The sequence below is a fragment of the Myodes glareolus genome, chromosome 1 (assembly GCF_982192425.1).
Source record: "Myodes glareolus chromosome 1, mMyoGla1.1, whole genome shotgun sequence".
NCBI lineage: Eukaryota > Metazoa > Chordata > Mammalia > Rodentia > Cricetidae > Myodes > Myodes glareolus.
In genome coordinates this window covers 71162940-71183967 of record NC_142026.1, presented here as the reverse complement: position 1 = coordinate 71183967, position 21028 = coordinate 71162940, and the positions used below count along the sequence as shown (strand labels likewise).

General features: G+C 45.4%; 1 protein-coding gene across 1 annotated transcript; it reads right to left on the bottom strand.

The window, feature by feature from the left end:
• Window positions 1-394: 394 nt before the first annotated feature.
• On the bottom strand, window positions 395-17173 carry LOC125395561 (uncharacterized). The gene is made up of 5 exons (XM_085687102.2): window positions 17025-17173; window positions 15817-15908; window positions 10939-11065; window positions 10246-10377; window positions 395-6975 (listed from the first exon to the last, which is right to left on the bottom strand). Exons 1-5 carry the CDS (start codon window positions 17074-17076, stop codon window positions 5651-5653), a joined length of 1728 nt encoding a protein of 575 aa, XP_085543228.1. The 5' UTR covers window positions 17077-17173; the 3' UTR covers window positions 395-5650.
• Between the last annotated feature and the right edge of the window lie 3855 nt (window positions 17174-21028).

The window sequence follows — 21028 nt, the reverse complement described above, 5'->3', positions numbered from 1 at the left end:
GAGCTCACAGCAGCTGTGGTCATCTATACAAGACCAGCACAAGGGAAAACAGTTACATAATTGAGCAAGGGAGCTATTGGTGGTTGATGGCGACTGGAGGAGATCGAGTCACTTTCCTTTAGGAGTGTGACCACTGGAAGCCTGTCTGCCCCAGTGGATGGCCCACACCCAGGAGCATATGGGCAACACTAGCTGGACTCATTGGCATGAGAAAAAAAGGATATTTAGTTGGGAGAGAGATGTGTTGTGTGTGCATGGGGACCGGGAAGGTTCAGGGGAAAATGGAGGATAAGGTAGACATGATCAAAATATATTGTAAACATATATGAAATTTTCAAAGCATAAATGAATTATTTAAAAGACTGTCTTTAGTCAGAGAAAACAAACACAAAAATAAGACTAAAAGTCTATTTTTATTTTGCTTGCACAGGCATTAAAATACATATATAGATACAAGTGGAGGTACATGCACTATCCAGCAATTAGGAGTCAGAGACAGGAGGATCTCTGTGAGTACAAGGCCAGCCTGATCTACATTCCAGGGTAGTCGGGACTACATAGAGACACCCTGTCTTAAGAAAGAAAGAAAGAAAGAAAGAAAGAAAGAAAGAAAGAGGGAGGGAGGGAGGGAGGGAGGGAGGGAGGGAGGGAGGGAGGGAGGAAGGAAGGAAGGGAGAGAAAACTATGTATAACGTATGTCTCATTGTTGAATATTTGCTATGTATACATTTTTGTTGCTATGTCAAAACAAACCTTCATATATACCTTCTGACTACACTTTCAATACTATCCATAGATGCATTACAAATCAAAGAATACATGTTTGTTACACTTATTTGTTGTGTGTATATGCATGTGCTCGTGTTCCAGCCAGGGTACCCATGTGGAGGTCGGGGAACAGCCTGCCAGAGTTTGTTCTCTCCTCCCATCGTGTGGGACCCTGGGATTGAACTCACGTTGTCAGGTTTAGTGATAAGCACCTTTACTGGCTTAGTCATATTGCCAGTCTATGAATATAATAATTTTATTATAAAAAACAGAACAACAACAAAAACCCAACCTACTTTGAGATTGAGCGTGTTTCTGTTGTTACTGCTGGCAACGTTTCAATCAGTTCTCCAGCTGCGCTATCACTGTCCGCTCTACTGCAGAGAGATGGGTCCTGTCTCTCTGGCATCCCCATATAGAGACCATCTTCAAAAACAATAACAAAAGTGCTATGCTATTATTGCATTTGCTCAAGGATGAGGAGGGACCAACCAGTCCTTGGACTGCTTCCCAGTTGCAGCAGCCTTGCTGGGATCTTCTTCGGGGCGAGAGGAACTCTCTTTCCTCTAAGTTTGAAAAGCATCTGCATAGCTGGAAGCTGAATCTTCCTAACATGGAGAATGCTTGGGTCTATTGAAAGGACTATGTGAGGAAATACGCAGAGCTCCAGAGACAAGAGATGTCTTGCCTGGATCAAGTTCCTGATTCCAATCAAGGTTCCCAGCCATGTAAGCAGCCCTCCGAAGTATGCATGTCCAATTTCTTTTGGTTACTTCGGTCTTCATCTCAGCTAGTATGAGCTGGCTTCTTGTTCGCAAACCAAAAGGATCACAGAAAATATAAAGTCTCCTTTTTCTCTTACATAGCCAAGTCCATACACATGTAAATGTTTCAGTAATAAAACAATCTGTGTAAAAATAGTTGACTGCATGTAGTCACCTCTACACAAAACACATCTTAGTCCCACTCCTGTGATCCTCCCAAGAGTTAGGCAGCCACATCACCAAAGAGCTCCAACTAGAGTCCTGGGATTTCTTTATCTGCGGCTTTTTTACTCTTACTATAAGATATCTGTGTCCCCTCCTACCCTCTTAGAGCAAAGCGTGGAAATAAAATGTTCTGAATAAAATATGAAGACAATCCACCGAGCCTGGGTTCATTACTAAACCCTTGCTCCCAGCTCCATTGGTGGCACCTGGAGGACATGGAAGGTCACAAGCTCGGTTGGCATCATGGGGCGAATCACCATGTCTTTGGATAAGTCATTCAAGCATTGCTCAGGGTCTGGTAAGGGAGGCAGTAGAAGATTCTAGTCACATCACTTGCTGCCCTGTTACCCGCCAGAGCTTTGCAAACTGTGGGTGATGAGTTTCTTATATCTGAACAAAATCAGTTGAGAGTGTTGTCTCTGGCACTTTAGAGTGAGAGCTGTTAGGACCTACATTTCAAGCTGGTAAGTCGTGGAACTTGTCTTCTTGGTTCATTTTTTCTTTTTCCATGTTGATGCACATGTGTTATATGTACACATGTGCATACATGTCTACATGTTTATGTACACATATGTGTGAGAGAATGCAAATGGAGGTCCAAAGTTGATGTCAGCAATTGTCCTCCATCACTCGTCCACCGTGTTCATTGAAACAGATTCTCACAATCACATCCAGAGCTCTCCAATGTGGCTAGTCTCTCTAGCTAGCTTGCTCTGGAGAGTCCATCTCTTCCTTCCAGAAGTGCAGGAGGACTGCCACCCCCACCTGGCATTTACATGGATTCTGGGGACTTGAACTTGGTTCTTCACATTTTCGTGACAAGGGCTTTTAACCACTGAACCATCTCCACAGCTCCAAAATTTGTCTTCTAATATGCAAAGGCACGTGGCCACAAGCACACAAACACACAGGGAATCTGTACTGGGCTGCACTGCCGCAGATCTTCAACACTGAGAGATGTGGCAGAGGAGTTCCAGCGGGCCTGCCACAGAGCTGGCCTTCACTTTGTCCGAATCACTTTCTCCCTAATTCTCGCCAGTTCGTCAGCCATTCAGAAGTGGCTAGCCAACTCTCCATTGGCTACAGAGTCTTTTCAGCTTCACTGAAATGCTGAGTCTCTGATCTAATAATTTGATGCTGTCTTTGTAAGCCCCAAAGCAGCCATTAGATCAATAGACAATTCATAAACAAGTCTATGTGGTACATACTAAAACTCCTCTTCCAGCAGGCTGTGACTGGATCCACCTAGGTCTGTACACTCCGTGACTTACTAACCTCTGTCTCAGCTCCTGCTTTCTGCCTTCAGGAGCTATCTACACAGAAATGCAGTGTGTGCTCACATGCATGCATGCACACACCGGCGCACGTGCGCTCACACACACACATATTATATACAAAATTTTAAGACACATTTTATGCAAACATGTAATAAATCTTATCTATTTGAAAGAGTGCAATATAAAATTAGCAATGCAGTCTTGCTATAAGTGCAAAATTGGTAATAACACATCCTTACCAAGCAGCTCAGCTGGGTGTGGTAGCGCACACCTGTCGTCTCAGCCCTGGAAAGACCGAGGCAGGACGACTGTCACAACTTTGAGGCTAGTCTAGGCTACACAGTGAGACTCTGCCTCAAAAAACACAAGGGAATAAAAAATAAAGTAAGGTACATAATGTGTTTTAGTTCATATGACTGTTAGGGTTGATTAATTGATATAGTTCACGTAAAGATCTCAGCACCATATTTGATAGGTAGAAGGACATCAACAAATACTCTACTGTATTAGTAATACTGTTAGTAACCTACTGATCATTCTGCCTGAGGCACAATGGAGGTAGGAGTCCTGTAACTAAAAAAGGAAGGAAAGGAAAAGAGAGGAGAGATAGACACTCTTAATGAAAAGTCTTGGTTTTCTAACAGAAAACTAGGTACATAACAGTTCTTATCTCATAGGACTCTGATGAGGATTAGGTCTGTTAACCCACACACAGAGTTCAGCACCACACTTGATAAGTAGAGTGTGAGCAATAGATGCTCACAATTATCAGTGATGTTATTAAGCATTCTGCCCTAGGCACACTGGAGGTAGGAGTCTCCACCCATCCCAGCTCATCTGTCATCGAGAGGTGGCCAGCCAATGCTTTCCATCAAAGGCCACAGAGAAAATATCTGCAGCTAATGAGATGTTGGGTCTCTGTTCCCGTAACTCATCTTTGTGTGCCTCCAAATAACCATTGGACAGAAAATTCATAAACGAGTCTGTGTGGCATGTACCAAAACCTTCCAAGTGGCTGTGGCTAGATCCACCTACGTCTGTACAATCCAGAATTTACTGACCTCTGTCCCAGCTCCTGCTTTCTGTTGTCAGGAGCTGTTAACACAGAAACATAAGCATACACACACACACACACACACACACACACACATCACATGCACACACACATGCTTTAAAGACACATTTATGCAAATATATAATAAATCTTATCTATTTGTAAGAGTGCAATATAAAATTAGCAATGCAGTCTTGCTATAAGTGCAAAATTGGTAATAACACATCCTTACCAAGCAGCTCAGCTGGGTGTGATAGAGCACACCTGTCGTCTCAGCCCTGGAAAGACCGAGGCAGGACGACTGTCACAACTTTGAGGCTAGTCTAGGCTACACAGTGAGACTCTGCCTCAAAAAACACAAGGGAATAAAAAATAAAATAAGGTACATAATGCTTTTTAGTTCATATGACTGTTAGGGTTGATTAATTGATATAGTTCACGTAAAGATCTCAGCACCATATTTGATAGGTAGAAGGACATCAACAAACACTCTACTGTATTAGTAATACTGTTAGTAACCTACTGATCATTCTGCCCGAGGCACAATGGAGGTAGGAGTCTTCTGAGAGGAGGAGGGAGGGGAGGAGGAGAAGAAGAAGGATAATCTTAATGAAAAGTCTTGGTTTTCTCAACAGAAAACTAGGTACCTAAAAGTTCTTATCTCATAGGACTCGAACGAGAATTAGATCTGCTAATTCACATAGAGTTCAGCACCACACCTGATAGGTAGATAGTGATCAAGAAATGCTCACAGTTATCAGTGACATTATTAGTAACCCATTGAACACACAGAGGTAGGAGTCCTGTGGGTGGGGCACTGGCCAATCAGAGGCCTGAAAGTGCTCCAAACATCACAGGCTCCAACACATTCACAACACTTAGGAAATGCTACATTCCGCTAATCAAAAGCACAAAGTCAACATCACAAAGTTGTGTCCTAGTTTCTCAGGGCCATCCCATGAGATAACTATTGATCACTAAGATAGAAATGAGTTCTGAATAGAGTCTTCCATGGTGTTGAAAATGTGAGTTGTCCGTAATATCAGGGACCAGAGAAACTTAACTGCCCACTGAGGCCTTGAAATGTTGATGATGCAGCCAAGAGATTGAAATGTTTGTTTCATGTTGCTTCCTTGATATTTAAACAGCCATGCCTACTTAGTGGTTACTGTAGTGGCTGGCAGAGAGAACTCTACCTGAACTCCTTCTCAAATCCAAATGCCCATATGGCTTTTGCTTGAGAGAGGCCAAATCATTCTTAGTTTTTGGAAGGCAAGGGAGTCTGTTTGTTACATTGTAGAATATTTGATATCACCCTTTGCCATCCATAGATGCCAGTTGATAGCAGCACCTAATGCTGGAATAATAATAACAACAACAACATCTCTTTATATTGCACAAATGCTCCAAGTAGGGGAAGGGTTGAAACCAGTCTTCTGCGGACAACTACTGGCTTAAATGTAAACAGCTGCTAAGAAAGGAAGAAACTGGTTATTTAGATAGTTTCTCTCATTTCGACTTAGTTCCAAAGACCCAAAGATGTGAGTTCTGGCTAAAGTCTTTTATACATTGTCGGCAGGTTTCTTTTTCACATGCTTTTTCTGGTGGAGCAGCAGGGTGGCTAGTTTCTTAAAGGTTCTCCCACACTGGGCACACGGATCTGGCCTGTCTCCAGAGTGGATCTTCAAGTGATTGTTCAACGTAGTTTTGTCGGTGAAACCTTTGTCACACTTAGTGCACACGAAAGGCTTCTCCCCAGCATGCAGCCTCTCGTGCCTCTGGATGCTCGACTTGCACCTAAACGTTTTTCCACATCCCTTGCACCGATACCTGGAGTTCGCCTCGTGTCTTTTCTGGTGCTTGAGAAGGGCTACTTTGCAATCGAAGACTTTCCCGCATTCCGAGCAGTCCACTCGGGCCCCGGGCACGTGGCTCTGCTTGTGCTCTGCTAAGTAAGTGCTGTTCCGGAAGTGCCGCCCGCACTTATCGCACTTGTAGGGCTTCACCTTCAGGTGGAGCCGCTGGTGCTCCGACAGATGGGAGTTGACCCTGAAGGATTTCCCACACACCTGGCAGCGGTATGGCTTCTCTCCGGTGTGGATCCTCTTGTGCTCCCTCAGCGACGAGCTGCGGCCGAAGCACTTGTCACATTCGCCGCACTTGTAGGGCCTCTCCCCCGTGTGGATCCGTTGGTGGCGGGTGAGCTTCGTGCTCTGCTTGAAGGTTTTCCCACACTCGTCACATTTGAAGGGTTTCTCCCCCGAGTGGATCCTGCAGTGATTGTTGAGAGTGGAGCTGCTGTTGAAGGCTTTGCCACACTCCTTACACTTGTAGGGTCTCACCCCCGTGTGAATTCGGTAGTGTGTTAGGAAGTACGAGAGGTGCCTGAAAGATTTCCCGCAGGTGTCGCACTTGTGGGGTTTCTCTCCTGTGTGAATTCTCTCGTGCTCCACGAGGTGGAGGGTCTGGTTGAAGGTTTTCCCACATTCCTTACATTTAAAGTGGTTCTTACCTTGTCGGGCAGGCTTACGCTTGGGCTTGGTGGAGTTGTTGCCATACTGTGTTTTTCCATGAGAGTCTTTCCCCGAAGTCGACTTTTCTGGAGGGGTGCTCCTTGGTGCTGTAGCTACTGCTGACGAAGACGTTCCTGGGCTCACAGATTCATGCTCCTTAGTGCCGGGAGTAATTGCTTTGCCTGCTTCTCTTGTCGAAGTTGGGCCACACTTCTTGCTCTGAGATGGCCTGACATCGCTTTTGGAAGGCTTTTCTGCACTCAAACTCTTGGAACCACCCCCATGATCTGCTTTCTTCTGCTTCTCCCGTGACGCTGTCTTAGAATTGTCTGGCTTTGGGATTTCTGTCTTTGAATTATTCCCTGTCTTCTTTCCTAAAGGAGATTTAAAGGTTGAAATTACCAAAAAAAAAAAAAAAGTGTGTGTATGTGTGTGCACACACACACCTGTATGTAATGGTGTCTGTATGTGAGCGTGCCTCTGTATGTGAGTGTGCCTCTGTATGTGAGTGTGCTTGTATGTGAGTATATGAATGTGAGTGCAGGTTCCTGTGCAGCCACAAGAGGGCATCGAATGTCCTGGACCGAGAGTTATAGGCAGTTGTAAGCTGCCTGACACGGGTGCTCAGAGCTGAATCCTAGTCCTTGCAAGAACTGTAAACATTCTTATCATTGAACCATCTCTCCAGCTCCGTGTAGGAGATTTAGGCACAAACAGGTGTTTCAAGTCTGGCTTTGTTTTAATGAAAACTGTTTACTAATAATTAGAATATAACATATGCACAAAAGTATAAAATATAAAATATTTGTTTGGCATTCACAAAAAGAGTATAATCATGTCTATAGCACCAAGGTTACTCTCAGAAGCAGGTAAGCAATCATTTCCACTCCAGCCCTTTCTCATTTTCCTTCTAGACATTGTCTTCACATTCTTGGAACTTAGGTAACGGGGGAGGGACGGGGTGTGCCACAGTTTGCATGTGGAAGTCGGAGGCCACCTTGTAGTAATTGGTTCTTTCCTTTCCCATGGGTTCTAGGATCCAACCAATGTTAAGTTGGGGGCATAGCCCCATCCCCTGGCCTGGGAGTTGCTTTGCTCTGGACTCCAAATCCCAGCATGCAAGGTCCTGACCCCTCCCTGAGGGGGCAGAACCAGTCCCACAGGGTATTTAAGGGGTCTCCTAGAGAAGGAACATGTGGTTTTTCGGGTCTGCATGGGCTCCCTCCTGTCCTGTCTCCCCGCCATGCACTCAGCCATCCGAGAGTGTCTTACTTAATAAAACGATAGGCATTTTGATTTGGTTTGATTTGACCTAATTGGATTTCTTGCAACGGCGGAGCTCTTATTCTTATCAACCAACACAGGTTGTCAAGTTTGGTGGAAGTGCTTATCTGCTGAGTCATCTCACTGCCCCAACCCTGGCTTCTAACATTATAAATTAGTTTTGTCTGCTCTTAGATAACTTAAGAGCAGCTACAATACGCTCTCTTTAGTACCTGGCCTTTTGCACTTAAAGCTATGTGTGTGAGATTCACCCACATTATTTCATTATTTTGTATCATGGTTCTCTCTCACTTGCATTATTTATAATATCTCTTGATGCAAATATTCCGAATATATATTTCTCTATTTTCTCATTTATTGGGATCTGGGTAGGCCTCAGCCTGAGGCACTCTGGATAGAATTGCACATTTCTATCATGTCTGTATCTGGGACTGTATTTGTTGGGGGTAGCCATGATAGATATGTACAGTTCTGGTAGGTATCATCTGATGGTTATTCTCCCCAGACGCCTCCACCAGTCAGCACTTCCACAGCAGTCTACGGGAGCTCTTGATGTTCTAGCTCTATAATAGACCTAATGCTGGCATCCTTCCTGCTTAATCCCTAATATGATGGCACTTGCAGGTGGGGCCCCTGAGAGGTCATTTATGTCATGAGGATGAACCCCCCCATAAATGGGATCTTTGTTTTAAAAAGAGGCCAGAGATCTTTCTAGATTTCTTTACGCCATATAAAGCACACGAAGAAGAGCCTATGACTCAAAAGAAGGCTCTCTCTAGGGTTCCCTAGGGCTTGTATCCCAAACCTGGACTTCCTACATTACAACTACGAAGGTAAGCTTATGTTCTCTGTAAGTCACCAGGACTCTCTTTGTCCTGGCAGCCAACAACGCCCAAGATGATGCCCCCAGAGCATTCCCACTTCACAGTTTAGTTATTTTAATGGAGAGGTGCTAGGGTGGCTGAAAGTCACAATTGTTCTTAGACATGACACATAAGGCAGATTCGATAGTGAATGTAAGAAAGACTGGAAACTATTGTGTTAAGAAAAATAAGGCAGACTCAGGAAGACAAAAAATTGCATATTTTCTTTCATATGGAGAGCCTATATTCCAATCTTCCTGTACGTGTGTACACATCTTTAGGTGTGGGTGAGTGTGGGCCATGAAACTAGCTCCCACCTCTTTGTACCTCCTAGGCCAGAGGCAGGAGGATTCTGAGAACTCACTAGCTGGTCAGCCCAGCCAGAAAAGTGAGCTTCTGGTTCTGTGAAGGACCCTGCCTTAAGAAAATAACATGGAGAAAGATAGAGGGAGGCACCCGATATCTTGCTTTGGTTGCCACGTGTACCCACATTCTCATGAGGACACAACATACAAACACACACACATACATACTCTCTCTCTTTCACACACATACATACTCAATCACACCACAAACACTCTATCCCATACTCACACTCACATATACTCACACATTCACACACATGCACTCTCATACACTCAATCACACACTTACACACACTCACACATTCACACACACTCTCACACACTCACACACTTTCATACACATTCAAATACACTCACACACTCACATATACTCACACATTCACACACTCAATCACACACTCACATACATGCACACTTACACACTCACTTAATCACACATTTACATACTCACACATTCACACACTCTCACACACTCTCATACAATACACTCTCACACTCACATATACTCACACATTCACATACACTCAATCACACATTCACACACATGCACTCAATCACACACACACTCACACATTCACACATACTCTCACACATTCACTCACACACACTCTCATACAATACACTCTCACACTCACATATACTCACACATTCACATACACTCAATCACACATTCACACACATGCACTCAATCACACACACACTCACACATTCACACATACTCTCACACACTCACTCACACACACTCTCATACAATATACTCTCTCACACACTCTTGTCCAGATATACACACACCCACTCACACTCTTACACATATACTCTCTCACACATATTTACACACTCAGAGATTAAAAAGTAAAATGTTCTGGTGGAAGCAATAACTGAGAAACAGTGCAGAATCATCATTCGAGGGAAAGAGACCCAGCTTGAAAGTCTAGGGTCAGGCTGTCACCTGTAAACCCAAGGGCAAGTGGAAGGAATTATGGTACCATACTGGAGAATGCCAGCCCCTCTGGGGCTAGGAGAAAGACCCAGCTTGCCTCAAATGAATCAAGTTCTGTAGTCACCCGTCAAGTCCCCAGCATGAGGGAGGACAGGGATGATTAACAGGCATGAGAATGGCTCTGGGACTCACCTGCAGAGGTGTCACTCCGGCTGACTCCTGCCTCACCTTGCTGGTGGTCTCCAGGAACATCGTTCTCTTTGGCAAAAAGGTCGACGCCTTGTTCTAACCTGGTGATCAGCCTTGGCTTGAAAATATAATATTCTGTTCCACAGAAAAAGAAGAAGAAGAAAGAAAACTGCTGCATGTCTCCCAAGAATCCCTTTCAAAGCAAATGTCTGCCCAGAAAGGAGAGTGCTAAGAGATTTTCACAAATAGCCAACTGGAACAGGGAGACAATTGCCTCCTTAGCCCTGCCCTGCCCCACCCCCATCACAGCAGCTCAAATTTCTGCTAATCCAGGAGCCCATTACCATATCAGCCAATCAACCCATTCTTGGCCCCACTGGCCACCAGAATTGGCTTAACTGTGCTCCTCTGACTTAAGCCAGAGCAGCCAGTGCAGGTGAGGAGGCAGGAGAGGAAGGCATAGGCATCCATTCTCAACACATTCCACACCCCCAGCCCCCGCATCTGAGTTAAAAACTAAACTTCTGAAGTGGAGGATTGTTGAAAAGCACCAGTCTCCGGATGATGCCAACAGCACTCAATTTGCAGGATCTGAATTTAGTCCTATGGCAGAGTTCATTCCTATGAACCACAGCCTCTCGGAATTGCGACCCACAGACCCTTGTGAACCCAGAAGGAACTGCCGATCATCCTTACCCACAGAGATCAGGTTCCCGTAGTTCTCCAGCATCACATCCTTGTACAGGTCCTTCTGAGCAGGCTCCAGTAGCTGCCACTCTTTCTGGCTGAAGTACACAGCTACATCTTTGAAGATCACTGGTTCCTATAACACCAAAGTCCCACTACCGCTCATACGAGGCCTCGTCTTCCCCTTGGCCCAGGAGAGGAGATGCAAAGAGGTGGGCGTTTGAGCTGTATTCACAATTCTACACCGTTGCAGACTGCGAAGATGGCCCTGGTACCTTCTCACTTCGCACTAGGTCCATACTATTTGTGTGTGTATTTGTGTGTGTGTATGTGTGTGTGTGTTTAATGTGTATGTGTGTGTGTGTGTGTGGTTTATGTCACATGTGTGCAGGTGCTTGTGAAGGCCAGAAGAGGACGCCAGATCCTCCTGAACTGGAGTCACAGGTTGTTGTGCACAGCTAATGTAGGTGCTGGGAACCAAGTTCAGGTCCTCCTCAAGAGCAGCAAATGGCCTTAACTCCTGACCTGTTCTTTGGCTCTCAACGTACTCATTTGCTTCAATTATTAACTTGACACAACACAGAATCACCCGGACAGAGAGAGTCTCAGTCAGGAATTGTCTAGATCAAGTAGGTCTCTTAGGGGAAGGGTTGTCTTAATTGAGTTCATTAAGACGGAAAGACCAACCCTGAATGTGGCTGCACCATTTCATAGTCTCAGTTCTGGACAGTATAAGAGTAGAGAAATCTAGCCGGGTGCTAAGCAAGCAGGCAGCGTGGGTACATTCCTTTCTCTGCTCTTGATTGTGGATGGGATGCTTCTAGTCCCTGCTTTGACTTCTCCACAGTAAGGAATGGGCTGTGACCTGGAACTGCAGGCCAAATGACCCTCCCCTTCAGTTGCGCTCGGCTATGGTATTTTATCGCAGCAATGGAAACGAAGCTAGGAGTGTGTGACCCGGCACTATCTTCCCATTCTGAACCCAGGTTTGGTTAGTGGGATATTGAGAAGCTACGACATAAGCAAAAGCTTTTACACTGTTTAAGAACAGGGGCTGGAGAGATGGCTCACTGATAAGGAGTGGGCACTGCAAGCCCCCTTGCCCACTGAGCCACCTCGCTGGCCCCGTATTTGCTTTTAGAAGGACCAAAGAAAAGGACCTTCCTTTGCTACACCCCACTTCTGTTGGTTCAGACTGTGAGCTGAACCAGGTCCATGCTCCTCAGCGCTCTACGGAAGAACAAGATCAAAGGTCCCTGGTTCGGCCAGCCCTGAATGCTCACGCACAGACTATCACCTAAGGACCGCAGCACCGTTCTATTCAAACACTTCACATGGCCACAGCCAAATGTGTGTCCTTCTAGAGCACGCAGTGCAGAGCAGGGAGAAGGGGCCTGGACACGGCCTCGGGGGCATCCCCGTGTGGCATGGCGGGTGCTAGGAGAACATGCCCAGGAGACCTCTCCACATGTTTGAAAGAGTAGGTGACAGCTGAGGATCCAGTGACGAGGAGGAAGGTAGAGCAGAGCGGAGGTCACTCAGAAGGTCAATACCGAAGGGAAAGAGCTTCAAGAGGAAAGAACACAGAAGGAAGGAGAGAAGGTTAGCGTCGCCTTAGAGTGAGCACTCTACAGTTACAGGGGCAGGGCGTGTGGAGTCAGCACCAGGGTCTTGGGTTTGAATTCCCCTGACCATCAACGAGCTGGAGGTCTGTGGAGGAGTGACTTCCCATGCCTCTGTCTCCACATCTGTGAGATGGGAAGAGTAACTGACGGACAGGCCAATCTCCAGCGCTGGAAATGATCGCCGTTCTTAGGAAACACAGACTGAAGTATTTAGAGGGGGTGCGATAATGCATGCACTCTACGCTCAATGGCTTTGGAAACAAGTATGCAGATGGCAGGGCAATAGGAGAAATGTCAGCAAATTCCAGACATTGGGTGACCTTTGCAATTCTTATAACTTCCTTGTGAGTTTTAAAGTATTATTTCTGTGTATGTGTATGTGGTGTATGTGTATGTATATGTATATGTATCTGTGTAGTATGTCTGTGTGGTGTAAATGTATGGTGGATATGTACATGTGGTGTATATATAAGTAGGCATGTATACATATGTAGTGTATGTGTACATATACACAGTGGTTATGTATGTATAGGTGGATAGTGAATATGTGTATGTGTTGATGTATGTGTCCAATGTGTATGTGTATGTGTATGTATATGTATAAGTGTAGTCTGTGTATGTGTAAGTGTATGTTTGTGTATATGTATAGTATGTGTATTCATGTATGTATGTGTAGTATGTGAGTATAGGTGTATTTGGGTATGTGTATATATACGTGTATATAGTTGTATATGGGTATGTGTATACTGTATAGGTGTAGGTATATGTGTAAATGTATGTATATGTGTATGTGTATAGTGTGTATATGTATGTGTATGTGTATATGTATGTAATCTCTGTGTATGTGGTATATGTGTATATGTATGTGTATAGTGGGTATGTCTCTGTGAATGTATATGTGTATGATGTATATGTGTATATGTATGGTGTGTATGTGGGTGTATATATATATATGGGTGTGTAAATGTATGTGTATATATATGTGGGTATATAAATGTATGTATGTATATATGTATGTGTGTACATGTGTGTGTATCTCTGTATGTGCATTGCGTATGTGTGCATGTGTGTGTTGTTGCTGCTAACAGGAAAGACGGTCCAGTCCTCCAGTTGCTGAGTAGAAGCCCATGTGAGCCTCCAGGTACTTCAGACTTGCTGATGGCTGCCCATCTCTCCCCATCTCTCCTCTGGAACTCTCATCTGCCACAGTGCCCCTCCAGGATTCTGTTCCAGCAGTTTGAGCAACCCTGAGGTCAAAGCAAGTCTCTAGGCCAGTTCTCACTGGTCAGGACTGAGTCACAACGCCCAGCCTTGAATCAATTGCTATCCCCCGAGTAAGCCTGGAAGTGGGGTGAGGTTCAGATCAGCCTCTGCCTACATGGCCCCGTCCAGGGCCCGGGGAACACTGAAGAAGAGGGAGGTGGAAAGAGGGTAAGAGCTGGAGGATGAGGAGGAAGGCTGAGCAATGCTGTCTTCTGGGTATGACATGGCCGTTGCACTCATGAACACACAGCAGCTGTGGAGACCTGCACAAGAGTAGGCCCATCAACATCCCATAATTACAGGGGGAAGGGATCGCGAGACCCCACCTTAGGAACTATCCGTGCTTAATGTTTGCCGGGGGAGGGGAATGTCATTTTCTTCAATGTTGTAACCACTGTTAAATTTTCCATGCTCTAGGAGATAACCCCACACCCATGCTAAGGCAACCAACTCTAATTACATTCATGGGCCAAAAAATAAAGGTATGAAAATGGGGGGGGTGCTAGTTGGGACACAGTAGGGATGGGAGGAGCGAGAGAGGACAATGGGTGTGTGTATGGATACAGTCATGATAGAATATGTGTGTGTGAAACTGTCAAAGAAAATGATACTAAATTGAAAGATTGGATAGCATAAAAAAGTTATTAACATAAAAGAATTTAAAGAAAAATATCAGCTTCATCTGAAGTGGTGGGAAGACAAGGCATCCCCAAAGGAAAATCAGCAGTGCCCGCGTAAGATGTGGATTCCAGGGCGACTATGCCAAGGCTGGCTGCCTCAGAAGAACCATTCACGAGCTCCTTCCTTCACCCATGCACACACCCATTGTCCATCACCCTTTCAGCCCAGATGCAGAAAGTGTGTTAAAAATCCAGACCAGACTGCTGCTCAGGCCAGGTCAGCTCACAGAGGCCTCTTTCTTCTGGAAAGAAAAGGGTGAGCCCCTTCTTGAGGGAGAGTCTGTCTGTCAGTCTCTAACCAACTCCCCGGGTACCCAGATTCCAGGAGAAGGGCAAACATCATTCTCACTTCAACAAGCTAGTTGGCAGGACCTCAGGCTGCCAGACTAAGAGACATCAGAGAGTATAATGGGTACAAATCAATGAGACATGCCCCTCTTCCCTGACATTCTAGAAGTCCCACGTTCCTTCTGAAGAGTTCTTCCTTTCCATATCCCTGCTACCTGGATGCGGGCTCATGCTGTGAAACTTTCTCTGCCCCCCCCCAAGACCTGTAAGAAGGGACCTCCCCTCCCTTACTTGTGTGTCTGAACTCTTCTCAAAGGTCCTGCCATGCCGCTATGCTATCTGTCTATCTATGAATTAATAAACTTTTTACCCACAAAGGGTAAGCTGTATTAGCGTTGCCCTTGAAAATGGACACCCGACATCCCATCGAGACCTTTCCATCTCCGCCACTCACGACATCTGTTTCTGGGTAGAGGGGATGTGTCAGTCACATCAGAAGACAAGGGACAAGGTCCCTGCCCTCACAGATGGGGAAGAAGCGACAGGCGATGAACAAGTTAAAATATCCTGTATTGCCAGGTGGCAATGCCTGCTATAGAGAACATGAGAGAGAACTTGGAGGTGAGAATGCTCAGCTGCTCTTGCGGAGGACCAGAGTTCAGTTCCCAACACTCATGGCTGGCAGCTCACAACCGCCTGCAGCTCAAGCTCTAGCAGTCTAATGCCCTCTTCTGGCTTCCAGGACTCTGCATTCATATGCACATATGCACATACACACACCTAGTTAAAAATAAAATAAATCTTAAAGAAAGAGAAGGAAGGGAATTAGGATGTTGGTGTCATCCTATCAGGAGCGGAAATTAGGAAAGAGGGGAGCCTTTCTTAGAAAAATGTCCTTCCCTGAGGTGGTCCTGGTTGGAATGTACAACTAGGGCAGACACCCGAGCTGGGCTGAAAGTGAAAGGTGGGGATGTCCTTGCCTTCTGCAGACCAAGCTAGCTTCTGATCAAAGGAAGGAACCCACAGCTTACCTTGTACCAGGTTGGCAGCAACATGGTTGGAACTCTTCGCTTCTTTTCAGAGAGCTGGCTTGGTGTTTGATCAGGAATCGGTGAAGGTGTGGCTGGTGGAGGAGGAAGGAGGTGTGAGGCTGTTCCAGTTTCTAAGAGTAGGAAAATCCATTCACAATAAACTCTTAATGGGGATGCAAACCCATTCACAATAAACCCTTAATGGGGATGCAAACCCATTCACAATAAACCCTTAACAGGCAAGCAATTGACTAACACTGATGTGTACTGTTCACTGTCCTACATTCCAGGCAGGTATTTGAGTGTTCAGAGCAATTCTAGCAAAAGTGAACCAAAGCCCTGTGCGGTACCCAGAGTAAACTACCACACGTGTGAAAAACTATGCATAGATACTATAGATACTATAGATACTAAAAGCATCTATGCATACTTTTCCACACATGTGGATACACATGTAATGGATACACAAATGGATAGTTCACACATGTCATGGATACACAAAAGAATAATTCACACATGTCATGGATGCACAAATGGATAGTTCACACATGTCATGGACACACGAAAGGATAGTTCACACATGTCATGGATACACGAATGGAAATTTCACACCTGTAATGGATACACAAATAGTTGGTTATGAATGCAGCACTTCCTGGCTACCACAAGAAACCGGAAAGTACTCCCTCTAGGCCAAGAGCCAGGTTGCTGGGGAAGGGGAAGTAATACTACTTTTAATTGTGAAGTCCTCTGCATATTAGACATCGTTGTGCCAGGCCAACAGAATGTCTTAGTGTGTAAAAGGCATCTGCTTCTAAGCCCGAGGACCTGAGTTTGATCCCTGGGACCCACGCGGTAAAAGGACTGCAGTAATTCAGAAAGTCATCCTCTGACCAAAACTGGAATTAAAAATTGTAAGGAAGTTTGTACCTCTTGATCCCAACATTGACCCTGAAAGTGTTCTGACAACACCGAGATCCGTTGAAGAATTACCCAGGGAACAGCCATTCACCTAAATCTCTAAGTTGCCTTGGTCCTGGTGTTTTACCGTAGCACTAGACAGACAACTGATATAAAACCCCGAAAGAACTCTGAGCACAGATATGTGGGGGTGAGGGAGGGTCTCGTGTCTAAATTCTTGCCATCAGTCAGGCCTAGGAGGTCCACCCTATATACACCTACATTTTCTAGAACCATTTGTCTCTTACCTTTACTAACAGGGGTTTTAGTGTTCACCTCTGCGTTCTTCTTCCTCTTCATGGCGAGAGAAGGAAGTACTGCATGAAATACAGGTAGGACTACTAGGTGAGGGGATCTCGGTGGCCTCAGGCGGGGGGTGAAATGTCTTCAGGCTCCATGTCCCTAATAGGAAAAAAATGTCCATAAAGCCTCTGTCCTAGAAGGTTAGTGAGATGTCAGTGGAGGTCTGCTGTCTGCCGTGCTCACCGGGGTTGCGGGTCCTACTTCCTTTTAAAGTATTTGTTAACCCTTTTTGTTTGTTTGTTTTAGAAGGGTGCTATGGCACTCACGTGGGGTCGGTGTTCAGGCTAGGCAGCAAATGCTCTACCCACCAAGCCATCTTGATGGCTCTATTAAGGTCCTTTTTAAGAGAAGGTGGGAAGAAATGGGTGAGATGGCTCAGCAGGTAAAAACTCCTGCTGCTAGGCTTGAGAACATAGGCTTGGTACCAGGATACCAGGAGGTGAAAGAGAGCTGACTCCTGTAAGGTATACTCTGGCCTCTTGACACACACACACACACACACACACACACACACACACACACACACACACACACACCACGCCACACCAAACACACACACACACAAACACACACACACATACCAAGCACACACACATCACACCAAACACACACACACACACACACACAGAGAGAGAGAGAGAGAGAGAGAGAGAGAGAGAGCAAACAAACCAACAAATAAATGGTGAAAAAGAAAATGAGACAGAGAAAGCAATCGGCTCATGCCTGTATTCTTTGCTGTTTGGGAGGCTGACGTGAGAGGATCCCAAGTTCAAGACCTGCATAACCTACGGGCATGAAATCTGCTGATACCAACATGAAATTTCTCATCTCACCTAGCCAACATGAGAGCCAGGAAGTTATAAAAAGGAGAGAGCTCAGGGCTGGAGAGACGGCTTTGCAGTTAAAAGTATTTACTACTCATTCAGAGGACCTGAATTCAGGTTCCACAACTGCCTGTAACTCCAGCTCCAGAGATCCGATGCTCTCTTCTGATCTCCATAGGCACTGCATGCATGTGACACACATATGCCCGTGCAGGAACATGTATGTAGACACAAAAAGTAAAGGAATTTAAAAAAAATTAAAAGCAAGAATTTATGGCTGCTGACTGAGACTAGAACTTTATAGATAATTTTCTAAAGTCTCATGAAAAATTCCTTCTACACCTATACACATGCCCAGGCTCAACACACCTTTCACACGTGCACACGTGTGTAACGGATTCCATCTTCAGCATACTGACAAGCTCTGACAGGACACTCTTCCACAATAGCTTCTCCAACAATGAGCTATTGCCAGTTGATCTTCAGGTCTCCAAACCAATGAGCTTTGTATCCAAGCAGCACTCCCTTTTCTTTTTATCTATCGGTGTGTGTGTGTGTGTGTGTGTGTGTGTGTGTGTGTGTGTGTATGTGCACATGTGTATCCATATGCACACAGTGTGCATTTATGTGCCGGATCCCCTGGAGCTGGAGTTTTAGGCATTTGTGATGCTCCTACCTGTGGATACAGAGAACGGTCCTCTGCGAGTGAAGAAAGTCCTCTTAACTGCGGAGCCATCTCTCAGCCCCCATCACTCCATTTTCTGCTAATAAATCTTCTCCCTTTGTCTCAGCCTTGAATACACCCATAATTTACCTCGGCACTTCGCGTTCTCAAAGAACGCGACTCCTTAGGGATTCTCTCTTGGATTGCTTCCGAGATTGATCACTATGGATGTAAAAGCGACGCGGGAAACCCAAAACTGTAAATCACATAGACTTCTAGTGCCTGGAATACAGCCAGCACTCGGTAAGGACAGCTCTTAGGAAGCATCTGGATCCCCATGTTGTTTCAATCCTGTTCCAAAGTGATGAATTTAAAGGCCCAGGTCCAAAGCCTAGCTCAGTCTCCAGCCCTCCTCTGATTCATGCAGGGACTTTAGGCCCAACACGTTGGGTTAATGCTATCAGGAGAGTAGAAACTTAATCTGACCACAGTGTGTAGAGATGGGACCTGCACAGGGCGTGATTGGGTTTTGGAGAAGCCCCATCATGCGATCATTTCTATTTTTTTTTCTGATTTATTTTATGTAGGTAGTGTGTGTGTGACTGAGTTTGAGTATAGGGTCAGAGGACAACTTGCAGAAGTTGGTTCACTCCTTTCACCCAGTGGGGCTCAGAGATTGAACTCAGGTCGTCATCACCTTTATGCTCTGAACCATCTTGCTAACTCATGCAAGGAGAGGGAGAGAGACTGACTACACATGCATTCCCACCAGGAGGCAATGTGACTAAGCTGAGTAACCGTGGTGAGTGCCTGACCACACATACATATGTATATACGTATGTATACATGTATGTATGTATGTATGTATGTATGTATGTATGTATATGTTTTTAGATCCTAAACTTATGAGTTAAATGCTCATTTCTTTATAGGGTAGCCCCTCTTAGGAATGTCTTTTTGCACGGCGTGTGTGTGTGTGTGTGTGGGGGGTGAGCCCATGTATGCTCTCCTGTGTATGCTCTCCTGTGTAGTGGGCAATGGTGACGTGGAGGGAGTGTGTGCGCACATTGTATCTGTGTGTATGTGGAACCCCAAGTTTCCAAAAGATGTCAGGCATCATCCTTGAGTCTTCTCCTCTTTATATATTGAGTCAGGGACTTTCAATAAACCCACCCTGTTTTAGTTAGTCAGGCTGACCAGCTTTCTCGGGGGGGGGGGGGGGTCTGTCTCCTCTTCCCCTGCAGTGGGATTACAGGTAGGCCACCCTCTTCCTGCCTGACTTTTGTGTGGATTCAGAGGCTCTGAATCCTAATCCTTATGTTTACACAGCAACTGATTTACCTGCTTGGCTATTTCCCAAGTAACTCTCCGATCGCTCCCTTCCCTACCCACCCACACACACTGACTTTTCTTTTTCATTAAGACAGAATCTCATGTATCCCGGCTTGGCTTTGAACTAGATTAACAGCCAAGGAGGACCGTGGATTTCTGAGTCTTTTGTTTTCATCTCCCTCCAGCTGGGAACACAGGCATACTCCACCATGTGCAGTTGACTCAGTACTAGGGATGAAACCCAAGGCTTCCTGGATGTTGGACGCGGGGCATGCACTCTCCCCACCGAATTACATCCCAGCTCTGTATGTGACAATAGTAAAGAAAAAATATTCATACTCCCCCCTGGACCTTGAGCAAACGACTCTTCTGCCCAGGTTCCACAGACTCTGCAATGGGGGTGTTAGACAATTCCTTTACAGATTTCCTGTGGAGATGGCTGGTTCCGTGTAGCCCTCAACAGAAGGCACGGGGAGAAGTCAGCTCTGTAGTAAGGATGGTCAGTTAAAGGACTTGCTGCTAGCTCCCGGTCTCCCCAGGTGCTGCTGTAAGCCTGAGGACACAATTCAGGGTGTGTGCTGGGGCCAGTTGTTTCTGGGGACGAAGGGACGGTGATTCCCCGTTGACCATTCTTTAGCTGTGAGACCTTAAGGGATCAGGTTAGCAGATTTGGTAAATAAAAATACTTGGAATACAGTTAAATTAACTTTCAGATAAGCAAAGAATAATTTTCAATTATAGAAACATTTTCAAATACTACTTGCGGCATGCCTATACAAAAGAATAGTCATGTATGCGTGTGTGTGTTGTGTGCTCATGTGAAGGGTACATGTGTATGCCTGCCTGTTCATGTAGAAGCCTCAGGAGCCATCCATTTTGTTTTTTGAACAAGGGTCCCTTACTGCAGTCTAGAATCTACTTATTGAGCTAGACTTGCTGACCGAGGAGTCCCTGGGTTCCTCCTAGACCCTCTTTTCCAGTGTGGGGATTACATACCTCGTGTTTTATGTGGGTAGAATCCTGGTTCCTCATACTTGCACGGCAGGAACTTTTTTGACGGTGTCACATCCTAGCCCCAAAGAATTATTTTTTTAATGCATTTAATAACTAGCTTTAATATATGCATCCC

Coding starts and splice junctions, on each gene's coding strand:
- LOC125395561 (XM_085687102.2), bottom strand. CDS start 17,076: ATGAAGAGGAAGAAGAACGCAGAGGTGAACACTAAAACCCCTGTTAGT. Junction 15,909..17,024: donor TAAAACCCCTGTTAGTAAAG/GTAAGAGACAAA, acceptor CTCCTCCACCAG/CCACACCTTCACCGATTCCT. Junction 10,378..10,938: donor CGGGAACCTGATCTCTGTGG/GTAAGGATGATC, acceptor TCTGTGGAACAG/AATATTATATTTTCAAGCCA.